Consider the following 15,327-nt stretch of genomic DNA (forward strand, 5'->3'; position numbering starts at 1 on the left):
AGGAAAACATGAATATAACTCGGTGTAATGTTGGAAGGATTAAATATCAACACGTAATACCTTTGTATAAGTGTCTGGTCGGGTATTATATTTAAATGGGATGGAAATTGACACACACAGATTGCTATGCTGTGTCATTCAATGTATCTGAATTTTTTATGCCGTATTTTCTTAACAAGACTTGTCATGTCAGACAAATAATTATTGCGCTCCAAGCCGGCGATAATATGGTGGTACGGATAGCCAGACAACAGAACATCATCAGTTCACGTTGCGAATAAACGACATATGATGTGTTGCAAAATCTGTGATACATATACATATCCCTGAACATATGCAAATGGAGGCATTCATTCACACCACGATGCATATTTACTTAACGAACCGAAATAAATAAAAACAACAATCACAATCTCGCCAGCAACTAACTATACGAGTATTACACAAGTATGTATGCAAATCACACTGTAATGTATTCATACGTAGCTGCATACTTCGGAGCCCGATCAACTTTAAAATAACATTTTCTTCGTAAAAACGTGAATTCATATGAAATTCCCTCTTTGTCACAGTCCTCTTTTCAGTGTTATGACGACCAGCGTTATACGAGCCCCGGGAACCCTTTAAATCCGCAGATTGCGTGGGCAAAGAGTGCCGAGACGAAGAAATGCAGGTCTCATTAAACTGGTGGGTCCGACGTTCGCATACAAAATACAAAATTCTTAACATTTTAATTAAAAGCGTTCAAAATGCCGACCGCACAAAGCCTCGGGGCCCAATTGTTGTCTCGCTCTTTCGACGTCATGATTTATGGTGTAGGAATGGGATGGGTTGCCGGTTTTTGTTCACGTGACACCAAATGAAAAGTGTCATTTATATGACACACCCGAAATATTCATTTAGGAACATTGCGCTTTTTATTCTGCCTCATTCTAAGGGTTGGTATTACTAATTATCAGTTTGATGATGCCCTTTAGGTACTCTGTGTTTATTTTTACATTATACGTCCAATCATTGAGGCCAATTCGAACGTACACTTGACATCACAACGATATCTGAATGATGTCAGTTATTTATCTTTCGCCCCTGCGTCTCGCTTACGCTACTACATGTACGGACAAGTCCGAGTAAAATGAACGCGTGAATGATACTGAAATCATTTGATATCAAGTGTACGTTCGAATGGCCTCATTAGTCAAGTAATTGTTCATGAAAGCAAATAAATTCTAACAATTGGTTTAGGGCCCTATTCGAATTTTAAAATAGACATCTATTAGATATCTTTTAGTCATCACCAATATACGATAACGATATGTCTAAAATCTAACCTGTCAAATTTGCGCGATACTGGAGATACTCTTGAACGTTTCCCCCAGGATATGACTTAGAGATCCAATTCACATCTAATAGATATCTTACTCTATCTAACCTAAAAGTGACATTGGTTGCGCGAATCACGCTGCAAAAGAGAACTAGTTAATATCTAAACTATAATGTATCTAGATACGTTATAGTTTAGATATTAAAGACGACTCCATCCATCCATCCATCCATCCATCCATCCATCGATCCATTCTAGAATGGATCTAGTACCTGTCGTCTCTTGTGAATATCGAATATGGCAGTTAGTAAATTGATTACTAAGTAGTACTGTTTTTTTATCGCAATGGTATTGTATAATTCGGTAATCGGTTCAAAACAAATTAATTCAATTTCAGGTAAGCACTAATTGTTTGCTCCCGGGCCAGCAAATGATTCGCGCGATAGTATCTCGCGGCGAGATAGACTACCCGTCCCTCTTTGATAAACATAGTTAGAAAAAGACGGCTAGTATATCTCGCTGCTAGATATTGTCGCGCCATCACGTGCAAGGCCTACAGCCTAAATATAAAACGACTTGTACTTAATAGTTTTGTAACGCGTTTGGGCCCGATTCGGATTTTGAAATAGACATCTAATAGATATCTTTTAGACGTCACCAAGATACGATAACGATATGTTTAAGATCTAACCTGTCAAATTTGACATTTGCGCAATTCTGGATATACTCTTGAACGATTTCCACAGGATATGACTTAGAGATCCAATTCACATCTAATAGATATCTTACTCTATCTAACGTAAAACTGACATTGGTTACCCGAATCGCGCTGCAAAAGAGAACTAGTTGATATCTAAACTATAACGTATCTAGAATGGATCTAGTACGTGTCGTCACTTGTGAATATCTTGAAGTTCGAATACGGCAGTGTGTCTAGTTTCGAATCCCAGACTTACATAATGAACCTAGATTTAAGCAGATTACTGTGTGATACTAAATGACGCATTAATTAAGTCCAAGCCAATATACCGCTAATCTGTATGTATATCAGTACATGTTAGCCATCAGGGTTTACACTTACTACGTAACTAGGTCCGGTATCTCTGCCAAATAGTGATGGTTATAGGTTTTAGGACAATATCGATATTGTTAATAAGTCAATTATTATGTTATGTTCTGGAATATCAGCTAAGTATTACCGCGTTAATATAGAACATATACTGAATTTTTCCCATACTGAAAAAGTAAAAATGATGTTTACCAAAAGTAAGTAAGTACCTAATGACGTTATAAGTACCTATAGTAAGTAATCCAACACCCAAAGTAGGAAAATGAGATAAAACTCGGCAAAGTCTGGTGAATTATCTGTTTTCCCCTATTCCGATATGGTCCCCTACTAAACCCCAACGATGATAACGATTCCTAAATCATGGCTAAGACGCAGAGATTCTATACAATCTGCAATAGGTAGAGTTGCCATAATAGTCGGAACTGATAAGGGACAGTGGTATTCTAGAGCGCTATTAATTAATAAATATCATAGGACATTTTTACACAAATTGACTAAGCCCCACGGTAAGCTCAAGAAGGCTTGTGTTATGGTACTCAGATAACGATATATATAATAGGTACATAGAAAACAACCATGACTCGGGAACAAATATCTGTATCATCATACAAATAAATTCCCTTAAAATATGGGAGGTGATACTTAAATACGGTGACAGTCCCGTATATACGGGACGTACGGCAAGCCTAGCAATAGGGTACCGTGTTTTATGGGAGTTCTTTTGATGATTGCACTATACTTCCGCACTATGCTGTATAAATATAATTTTTTTTAGGGTTCCGTCAAAAGGAAAAAACGGAACCCTTATAGGATCATTTGTGCGTCTGTCTGTCTGTCCGATCACCCCCCCCCCCCCCCTTTATCTCCGAAATGACAGGAAAACTATTATTACAAATGTGCAGTCAAGCGTGAGTCGGACTTAAATACTTAGTTTTTGATCCGACCTCAACGGATTTTTTTAAAGACATTTTATTCAGGTTCCCCATGAAAGAGATTCCACTCTTTTCAGTTATTATTGCCTACGTCGATAGCTGCGTTTATAAATAATAGTTTAATTATTTATCATTTGTTATTTCGCAAATATATTAAAACTTATTGATAAACATGACAATAAAATTTGCTCGAGTATTCACCCAATAACAAGCAAAGTCAACATGCATATATTTTATGAAAGTAATCGCATACATAAATCCCAAACTAACGGCCGTATTCGAACTTCAAGATATTCACAAGAGACGACACGTACTAGATTCATTCTAGATACGTTATAGTTTAGATATCAACTAATTCTCTTTTGCAGCGCAATTCGGGCAACCAATGTCACTTTTAGGTTAGATAGAGTAAGATATCTAGTAGATGTGAATTGGATCTCTATAAGTCATATCCTGTGGAAATCGTTCAAGAGTATCTCCAGAATCGCGCAAATGTCAAATTTGACAGGTTAGTTCTTAAACATATCGTTATCGTATCTTGGTGATGTCTAAAAGATGTCTATTTCAAAATCCGAATCGGGCCCTAAGTTTAGGTACAAACACAATCTTTGTTCTATTTATAGGTACTAAAATTAATCTCCTCTAGTTAAGTAAATACAGGTCAACACTTCCAAATATCTGCAAATTCCTCCGCACCATTCATACTAAATTATACGCGGGCAAAACAAGTATTATGAATTGAATGACCCGCGAACCCGTCATTGCAAATATAATTATATCTCTATTGTCAGTCAAGGATCTATATTAGATTACGTCGTCACGACCGCCATTTGAGGCGTTGGATTTAGTAATTCGAGCGCAGAACGGCTCAATATTTAACGACAAACATGTCAATCACTTACCGAATTACCCCCAAATATCGGAGATAAGCACCCGCTACAGACAGGCTTTAATTTTATGTAAGCGACGCGACGGTTACGTTAGTACACATGCATCCTATATCGTATATAGAGAAGTACCAATTATGTGAAACGGGGTACTTAAGTCATGAGTGAGTAAGTCTTGAATGGAACTAATGGTTAAAAGAATAGAAAAATAATATTAGAAATTCTCAATGGTAGGTGCCGTCAATAATAAGACGTACGACGTCACGCTATCATATCTAATGGTAACATTCCATTTCTAACCGCAGCTGCACTACCGATACTGAACGCGTCGCTGTCATTGTCAATTTCCAACAGTAGTGCAGCTGTCGTTGGAAATGGACTGTCACCTTTAGAGTGACATTCCATTTCCAACTGCAGCTGCATTACTGTTCATATTACTATGGAAACGCGTCGCTGTCATTGTCAATTTCCATAGAAAATGAACAGTATTGCAGCTGCAGTTGGAAATGGAATGTCACTTTTACGGTTCGAATCCTATAGGTACCTATACCTACGTTTAGGCAGAGACAGAGACAACAAATTGTACTCAAAACTGGTAGTCTCAATACAAAGTTTCATTACTTAAATCTATTATTGAAGGCGTCACATTAGCGATGTCTCCGTTCCACATAATTTAAATGCTACTTAAATAGTTAAGAGACTACATATAGCGCTCCCTGACAACGTAAGTACCGAAACCGCGGTTTTGCTTGATCTCAAGAATATATAACGAAGACACACATACATATTTGAGGTAGGGTAGTAGTCTATATTTAATGCTCGTATGTGTTTACAAACACGTATTTAATCCGTATGCTTTTGATCTTACCCACGAACAGTGTGGAAGACTAAAGAGCTTCGGTCGGGCAGCAAACAGCAGGCAATTCGCAACAAATCCGACGGAGGTGCCGTCCTTACACACTTAACAAGTTAACTGATCTGTTTTCCCCTAAACTACTTTATTTGTTTAGGCCAAAACAAATAGGCACTACGTACAAAGTTTCCCAGGGATCGGTTGAAATTGCGTCTACGACTCGTGTATTGTTTTAGCGAAAGAACGCTGGGGTATGAACGAAATAATAATGATGTTTTACTTACATGCTATACTTGGCGAGAACTTTGCTGGCAGCTTTGAATAAGAATGTATTAACTTTAGTTTCCTTTTACTTAGGTCTTCTTTGTTAGACCATATTTGTAAGAATGTTATTCTTTTGTCCTACGTAAGTAGGGTAGGTATCTATTATATCTTTATATCTCTATCTATCCAATTTCTCTTTAAAGGGATATCACCAGTGGTGATTCACCACGTATATCTATGATTGTGTAAACTTTTCGAGCGCTTTGCTTGTTACGTGAAATGCGTGACAGCACGCGGTTTGCACTCAAGTTTGTGCGATTAACATTTTATTTAAGAAAATATAAAAATATCAGAAACATACTAATATTTATTTTCAGATTTAGGCCGTTGAGTTCACTTCACTTCGTACTATCTCAGGCCAAATCTTTAACAATGTGATATGCGGATCTAGCGACCAAAGTATTAATTTTCAGATAAGCTGTACTCTATGCATTATTGTGTGTACAGGTTGTCAGATTGGTGTTATTAGAGTGATGAATGCTAGTTACAGGGCTAAATCACGTTATTCTGCGTATCGGCGGGAGCTTGCATACGCCCTCGCATTTAGTTAATTCTAATTGAAGGGAGCCAGTTGCCCCTGAAGGGAACTTTAGCCCTTCGTTGTTTGCACAATATACTAAATTAGCTGTTTCCGTACCGTGTTTTAGAATTTCGACTGCTTTATTGACTTGGGTTTTACTTAAAGGAAATCCTATTCACGGTTATGCATGTTGAAATAAATTTTAAATAGGTTATTAACTCCGAAAGAGTTATAATATACATACGATACCACCTCGGTCACACATAAGCACAGAATAAATAATAGTACTACCGTACAGAAAGGAAGCTTCCTACAAAACCGAAGTTTGACAGCGGTTCAGGGTCGAATCATGCTATCCCTTTCTAATACATGGCACTATCCCTTTCGGCTAATTAGGGTTGTCAAAATTCAAGTGATTATCTTATCTGTGGTCGTGCACGCAAAAGGAAGTCAAGTGGTGCCAACCCTAATAATTGCTCGGAGCAATGCTGAGCCGAGCGGAGCCGAGTTTGGCCGAAGTCAGGAGCTTCGCACCCCTGACATAAGTCCATACCTGAGTACTAATAAACTGTTAAACATGAATAGTCGACGCATCCTAAATTTTGCCACGCTCCTCTTTGGTATCTGTAACAGTAAAAAGCCGGTGTACTTATTTGAGAAATTGACCATTTATCATCACATCAGACGTGGCCCCAGACTACTTTGCCCCAGGCAGAGAACCGCTGCATTCCGTGGCAGCTTTCGTTACGCCGCCACGAAGTGCTGGAATAATATTCCGCCACCAATCCGACAGAGCAGTACTATTGGTTCCTTTAAATCAAAACTAAAAGCGTACCTAATGGACCAACAAAGTTTTGCTGCCTGAAGTTTAATATATTTAAAAAAAAACCCGATCCCGTCATTATTACCTATCTAGCACCTTAGTTACTCACCAGTTAAGTAAGTTATTTATATTTATATATATTTATAATAGTATTAAATATTATTTATTCACGTCGTCCACGTGTCCCGCACTGTGCTGTCCCGCACACTCCGCTGGCTCCACAGAAAACCAGCGCCGTTGACCACGCTAGTCGTGCCAGCTGCATTGCTGAGTGGAGACCATTCCGGCTTCACATCTCTATTTCCACTGTTTTGTTTATCTTTGCCCTGTGCTTGTTTATAGATGTGTTATTTGTATTGATGTATTGTCTGAATAAATGATTTCTATTCTATTCTATTCTATTCTAATATCGTTATGAAACATTTTGTCAATTTCTCAATGTAACGATACGTTAAGTTTGAAAACTATAAACTGATTATCTACTTTATTCATAAACAATAATACAATTAAAAATACACTACATAATCTAAACATAAAACTAATTAAAAACTAAACTTAAGCAAAATAATATAGACAAAGAAAAAAGAATTAAACTAATTAACTAAAAGTACCTAAAAAGTAAAAAACCTACAAATAAAAAATTGGCCTCAGGTCCGTGCCCACCGTTAGGGTGCCCAGAAGGCTGGCGGCGTTACCACGCTGTACGGCAACGCCGATGCGTTGGGCGAGGTAAACTCCAGCCTTCCGGTCACCCGTTGCGTCTATAAGGCGCTTGGCCAGCTCCTTATATACGCTGTGCGCGCCTTGACCCCACGGCCCAAGCGTCTCCACCCCGAACCCCGAGTATCTACTTAAACACTTGCTTTTAATCACATAATATATTTTGATGATAGTAGGTAACCAATAACGATTAGGTAGTATAATGATTTAAACATTTTTTTTTCTAATTAATTAACTGCAGCATACAACGTACATACATATACTGATCATGAATTCTTTTTAATTACCTACATTAGACAGTCATTGTATGTACTAATATTAAATTCATTCATTGCATTTAACCGTAAAATGTTCTGAATTCTTTCGTCACCACCATTGGCCCGCAGGCCAGACATATAGTTCTCAGAATCAGTTGTCAAAACCGGCAGGCCAGCGCATGCGTCTTCATCAAGTAGCGAAGCTCAAGGCACCCCCAGGGGGCAGTTCTGGGTGTTGCCCGCAACCGGTGATGGATGCGATGATTACCTTAATTCCTTTTTTGCCACGAGAAATCTCTTAGATCCTTTGTTTTTATTAAGATCTGAGGTTTGCGTATTCTTTGACACTGAAGGAGTTTTAGTTCAGATTTCAAAGATCTCACACTCAATTGGAATTGCAATTAACAGCTTTCATTGGTATAGTTTAAGAACCGTATTCTGCATTTTTTGGGGTCATAGGTTTAAAAACTATCCTTCATTCTCTATAGATCCAACCAGTACTTAGATTCAAGGGTGGATCTATTGAGAATTATTTATTCGTTGGATCCAACTTCGACGAACTTGATAGCGAGTTAAACCGTCTTCATTAACTTATGAATATATTAGTATAATACAATTTTAAAAGAAAATTGATACGAATGTCGCTAACATAGAAAAGTATACATACCTTCTTTCCTGCATTTTATGCTAGTTTTAATTTATTTATGTATGGGCCACTACATAGTTGCCGTTGCCTGAAATAAAGATCGTCATTCATTCATTCATTGATACAGTTTATAAGCAGATGTGTTGGAAAATGATAAAACAATTTCATTTTCATTTCTCATGAGTGAGGCCGTTTGATTGAATTCGCGGCATCATTTTGCCCAATAATAGATTGTATAAATCAAATATAATTTTTACCCACACCATACCGGTTAGCTGGATTGGCTCAAATCGTTTTTCATTAAACCGCACGTATAGAAGAGCAGCAGTTTGCCAGACAATGTAATATTCCGATACAAAATTAAAATTGTGCCAGCCGAAAATAATAGGTTTTCATTCATAGACTCGAACTTTAAATACATACCGTATTTTTGTTCGCAAAATTGATTTCGGTACCGAAATTGATTTCAAACAGAGCCTCGTGTGAACAAGATTAATCAACAACAGTTTATTTGTTCAGGTTTGTGTGGACCCGGCTTTATGTTATGACCGAAGCTTTGTGTGTATTGCGGCGCTTAAAGGCCATATATTGGAGATAATGGACACTAATTAGTATTCTTATTTCTTGCAGCAGTAGGTATAAATATTTAAACAACTAATGATAAAGCTATGGCTTGTTATTGGAAGATTACTTTGAAACTACACAAATAGGTATGAAACGAAGACGCGTAAAGGTCTCACTAAATATAGAATCTACCAAAAAATAAGTTATTATTGTTATCAGAAAATATAATATGAAATAAAGTTACAGGCCTATTCGGATTTCGAGATAATCACAAGATCTTGAGACGATTTAGAGATCAACTAGATCTACATTAGATATCGACTAGAAGTGACTTGGATATCTAAGTCATAACTTGTCGAAATCGTTCAAGAGGACCTTCAGAATCGCGGAAATGACAAATTTGACATCTTACAAATATCTTTCAATTATCCGTATCGTAACTTGTTGATGTCTAGTACAAATCTAATTCATTTTCCGAATCGAGCCGTTAGTAGCCATTTGAATGACTAAGGTTGAAGGATGTTTATAAAATACCTAGTCTTGTTAGTATAACAACTAGTAACCCTCAAGTGAAGCCTATGAAAAACACTATCAACTTTAGTATCAACCGATCTATTTAATAATGTTTCCCTTTTATTAACGAAACCGTACAAATGGAAGTAAGCGAGAACGGCATGCTATCACATACTCGCCACTAATCCAATCATTTCTGGCCCCTTGCCAGGAAAAATTGGTTTATTTGCGGAGATCTCTAGGAAATGGTCAGCTAAAACACCTCTGGTCTGGTCGGGACAACGTTAATTTAGTTAAAAGGGCACAAAAGAGGCTCACACCCCCTATAGTAGAATAACATTAGATGGGACGCAGGCGGAATAACGTTTCCGTGTAGCCGGGGCCAAATTAACCGAGCCTGCTTTAATACGAAATCTAGAAATGGCGCGGAGCTAGGCAGGTTCATTATCAAGGAGAGCCTTTCAGCTGAAAATAAGCACACAGTTTATTTTTTATTTGTGTTGAGAATATTTGCGATTAATTCTCATATAAGTACATACATAGGCATTTCGCTGTATTAGTTAAATTAAGATAAGAAAATATTTAGGTATTAACAAAGGTGTAAGTTTTGCATTTTCTTATCAATTTCGCCATAAATAGTTTAAAATTATGTAATATAATAAGCAGGACACGTTATTTTAAAACAAGGCCTTTCCACTCAAAAGAAATCAAGGGTGACTCCTGTTAGAACGGCCCGGGTCCGGGCCGAGGCATACGACAGTTCGTTCTTTATAGAAAGCATCATGCACGTGATCACCGCAATCACCGGTCACGTCATTGAAAATGACGTGTCAGTTGCATCGGCCCAGACCCGGGCCGTTCTAGCGTGAGTCAATCCTTCACTTGGAAAAAAGTATATTACAAGGACAACTCGGTAATAATGATTAATGTTCTTACTAATAGCAATTTTTCATTCCCTTTCCGTTTTTCAATTGCGCTAATGCATTTGATGAAATTTTTTCACTGGAGTAGGTACCTAAACCGCGCCAGAAAAGTAATATCATATAGTTTTTGTTAGCCTGTCATGTAAACGTCGAGTCAGCAATGGGCATCGGTTTTATTGCAACCTTTTCTTTAATAAAACCTCTCTCGAACTCCAGCAATGAGACTTTCATCGCACGACGTGACCATTGTCATGTAAATCTGATTTAGAAAGAAATGCAAACTTAGCACGGACGGATGAATATTTTAAATTATGTAGTTTTAGTAGCACCTTATTTATTTGAACTTAAAGTCTAATTTTGAGAAACAATGCGATTGATATAGAAATTGTAGCCAGATATCGCTAGGTGGCGTTGCCGACAGATGCCGAGGGCGACCTGGGCGAATTTTCCATCGCGAGGTTGACGCGAGAACCGGGTTTTATTTTTCAGGTAAACAACTTTAGTGCAGTTTCGTGCAGCGTGCAGTTTTCAAGTGCTTGGCTGCCGCGGAAGTCAACTATGAAATCTTTTTTGTAAAACAAAATGTAATACGACTGAAGGGTGGCGGTAGGGTAGGTACCTTTTACTTTTATTAACTATAGAAGTTTTAAAGATGGTCTGCAACATGTTTAATATACTAATGATTAGTTTTTTTGCAACTTCGCCTTCGAAGACTTTAAAATAAGTATTTATCCGAAATAGAGCTTATGCGGACCAAGAATGACATTATTATTGTAATTATTGGAATGAAATTTCATTCAAATCTGTATTTGAAGTATTTCATTTAAATAAAGTAGTTTTTGCGTTATCATCTTTCTTAGTGACACACAATCTTTTACATTTTAAGTGCGATTTTTTTAAAATTTTGAAACTTATTCGACAATATGAATTTTCTGAATCATTATCAAATCTTATGGTAACGTTTCTTAATCCCCGTCCAATATTTTATGACAATTAATTATACTTAACAGATATTTTATACATATATATATGTAAAAATACGAGTATGTGAGGCGAACATCGAAATTTGCGGCAATGTAAGCAAGCTGCGGTATTTTGGCTTCCATATCGCGAGGCAGATGTGTCTCCGAGTGATGTAACGAGGTACATAATAGTACATATATCGATAAAACATGATAATCGAGACTATAACTTGCTCAGGGATAACCTGTTTAAACATAATAAGATACAAAAGGGATTTTGTTCAACGTATGTTACACGAGAATTGATTATGACGTACCAAGGTGAACTAATTTTAGTAATAAAAATTTGATAAACACTTTTTTTATACTACTATCAATGTTACTAAAAAAAGATACAGAGCTCTACGAAGCTGTCATAGAAGACGATCTCTTAAAGTAGAAGCGAATAAATATCACGTTAAACAAAATAATTCTATAGTTGCAAATATACAGGGTGTTTGGTACATCGTTTGCCAAATTAAAACGGCAGATAGGTTGAGTTATTTGCTATCTTCTCAGGCCTAGAAATTTTTAATTTGGTGCACACAATTTTTTTCTATGACAGTTTTTCGTAAATCTCAAATTTTGACTTGCGTAGTAGTAAAAAAAACCATGGCCAATTTTGTTTTTATAGGCATGAGAAGATAGCAAATGACTCAAGCTATCTGCCGTTTTAATTTGGCAAACGATGTACCAAACACGCTGTATTATTGCATCACGTGTTAAAAGCACCAAAAAAAGAATATCAAAAAATCTTTGTCGGTATCGATACTATCGATACCTTCATCGATATCGAAATGTCACAGCCCAAAAACTGTAATAAAATGGCGACTGTAGGCCGGCGGCAGCTCGAGGGGTGTTTTTAAGTCTCTCGCCTCCTCCAAATACAAGCCGAAATTCTTTATAAATGCAAAAGAGACGGAATTATCCCCGCACAACGAGCCAGAAAGGAACAGCGCGATGCATTCAAGTTAAAGCTGCGGTCACAGAGAGATACAGCACGTTTTTACTCTGCGGTTTAAGGGCAGACTAACTTCGCTACGAATTGGAGTGGAACAGAAAAAGCAAAGTACCTTATTTGAATGTTAAACTTTATTCACCAGATAGATGCAACAATGGCCCTTTTAAGGACAAAGGCTATATTTACGTAAATGATTAGGCACGAATTTTGAGTCCATATTTATAATTGGTCTAGATCTTAATCGGCAGTTCCCAAGTTATTTGTGAATGAAGTTCTCGAACTTTCCATCGAGACTTACAAAAGGGTTGACTTATAATAAGTTTTCAAACAATTAATCGAGGCTGTTTACATAAAATAATACCTCGTCCTATAATTCGCTTCAAAAATAGTGAGAAAATTAAGTTTATGTAAACGAAAATTAAGATTTGTATTAATAGAATTCAACGGATTCCAGATGATATTTATATTATGTATATTTTCAGTCCCGGCATTAGTGAGCTATGTTTAACCCTTAGGTAGATATAAATATCTTATTTGTAGTATCAAATTAATATGTATAGAGTTTATGAAAATTAGTGTTAGATAGAATTAAAGTTGCTTTGGTAAACGAGCAATACTAAATAACTACATTTATATAAAAAGGGTCTCTATTGTTTCCCAAATAGTTTTAAGTCATAATGTAATGTTTGTCCGAATTTTCGTTAGTCATAATTGTTTTATCTTAGAAACGCGTAACTTTTCAGGATTGCCATAAAACAAACCTAACCTAACCTAACCCATCTATAGAATAACCTTACGAAAATCCTGAAAAGTTAACGGTTTCAGTTTTATGACTAACGATAATATGACAAACAATACATTATGCCTTAAAACTTTATGGGAAACAAAGGGACCCCATATAAAAATAATAACTCACCTTCCTCCGACGAGCAGATAGTTGCCGTCTCTTAGTAATAATCTGAAGTAGTCTGTGTGTGTTTCGTTGCCCAAAAACTTGTGTGTGTCGTCCACGCCTGGAACAAAAACGTTGGTTAAAGAAAAGCTAGAACAAAGGCATCCAACACACAAAAAGGAACAAGAAATATAAAGCTGGCCAGCTACATTTTTGCTCGTTTCGGCTGTCTTGGTGAAACATATTTAAGCCTGTGGCGTCGAAATTAAAATCAGGGATTACATGTTTGGTATAAAATATAAAAAAAAATAGGCTAATGCTTTGTAAAATGTAACCTGTAACCTTTTTTGTTTTCTCTTTTTTCGATTTGTTGCTGTAAGTTTTGTTGCGACAATAAATGACTTTTTATTTATTTATTTTATTTAAAATTGTCGTATTTGTTGCATATTAATCTCAACGCGTCTTACTTCCGATTATAAACCTATGCAAGAGACTGATGTGACATTGGTATCGTAGTTTAATACATTCAGTTGTTCACCGTATTTTCGAGTAAATCAAGTACCTACGACTGACTGGTTTCCGAAAGTCACATACTGTTGATATGCGTGGTGGAAGACATTAGTAACAGAAGGGTGGCTTTTGTCTAGAGAGAGTAAAACTACTTTTCCTTTACTAACCATTTCATTGTTAAGCCGATGTTTTATTATAATTGAAGATATAAAAAGATGAAACGCAGGTGTATTTATAGTCTTGTATCATGAGTGGTTCACAAAATATTAAAATAAGTAATTGCCTTGCTGTAAGGCCAAATCTGAAGCCCTAAGCTAGCATTTCAAAAGGATTATGACGTCGACTTTGAAACTTTATCATAACTGTAAACAAAATAAGTAAATACAATACAGAAATAAGAGAATGCTTTCACTTTGTTTCAGTGTTACAGTTTCATATGTAATATTTTACCGCCAGTAAAAGAAATAATGATATGGCTTTAAAATATTACATAAATTCTAACGGAGACTTGAAGTCTACAGAATTACAATTGTAACACTTTTATAATATTCTTTATGCCATTGTCATATTGTAATCTCATTGTTCATTCCAATTATTTACACAGGTATAGGCGTAACAAACGAAGTTCTGTTTGCTTAGAATTAAAATTGAATATTTTATTAGGTTCGGTCGTCAACATGAATTCTAGTGGAAATAATCTAGATAGGCCCGACGCAGACGTCTGAACTTCATTTGAACAAGGTCACACCCACACCTACCCACATCATAAATGTTTAATAGAATTATATATGACGTATTCCAGCAAAAGGTTATTGTAGGTTGACCATAAGGTTTCTTTAAAAAATATAGCAGAAGCGCTGTATGGACTAAGAATGCTTTTTTCTTTGTTGATTGTTCACGAAGTTCTATTTTGCTTGCAGAAGCTGATGTATTGTCTAATCCAAGGGACTCAATGGCTTCATTAAGTACCTACAAATCGTCGGGTGACAAGCAAAAGTCACAAAGTACTATCAAAAAATTAAAGAAACAATGCACTTTATTACACTTGTAACACGGTTTATTGTCCAATAATTTCAATGGTGTTAGTTAGAGACTTGCTTGTCACCTGACGATATGTAGGTAAGTATACGCTGTCAAAATTAGGTCCAAAAGGTTAAGCTAATATGTGCGCTAAGAATAAATTGACGTTCCCCAACCTTCAGGCACTTTTTACATAAATTTGACCTATTTTGTTAATAAATCCTCAAAAAGTGAACTCTAGTTCATAAAGTTTCAAAGTTAACAATGGATTTATGATGACTATTTAATTGATCAATTCAGGTTTGTAGACGATAGAGATAAAAATACGTGACCGTCATTAGTCTATAGATACGAAAGTTTTAGGTTTTGCTGGCGTAATGAAATTGGGGATTCATTTCACTTGACAACTTTTTCCAGTAACGGAATGTTGAATTCAATAAATCCAGTAATTTATAATATCACTGGATTTATATAATAGTGTTAACTACCTACCTTAATAATCAGAAACAAAAAGCATAAAAAGAAATCTACTTTATGATAAGCATTTATTTAAGGAAAGTTGGCGAGAATTAAACGAACAGATTTCCGATT

General features: G+C 36.2%; 1 protein-coding gene across 2 annotated transcripts in view; it reads right to left on the reverse strand.

Moving 5' to 3' along the window:
- Positions 1-15,327, reverse strand: part of LOC134671913 (semaphorin-1A) — a 421,041-nt gene that overhangs the window by 43,492 nt on the left and 362,222 nt on the right. For both annotated transcript variants that reach the window (XM_063529776.1, XM_063529775.1), the window contains exon 2: positions 13,231-13,327. In XM_063529776.1, coding sequence (XP_063385846.1) covers positions 13,231-13,327 — 97 coding nt within the window. The remainder of the gene's footprint in view (positions 1-13,230; positions 13,328-15,327) is intronic.

The sequence above is a fragment of the Cydia fagiglandana genome, chromosome 16, assembly GCF_963556715.1.
Source record: "Cydia fagiglandana chromosome 16, ilCydFagi1.1, whole genome shotgun sequence".
NCBI lineage: Eukaryota > Metazoa > Arthropoda > Insecta > Lepidoptera > Tortricidae > Cydia > Cydia fagiglandana.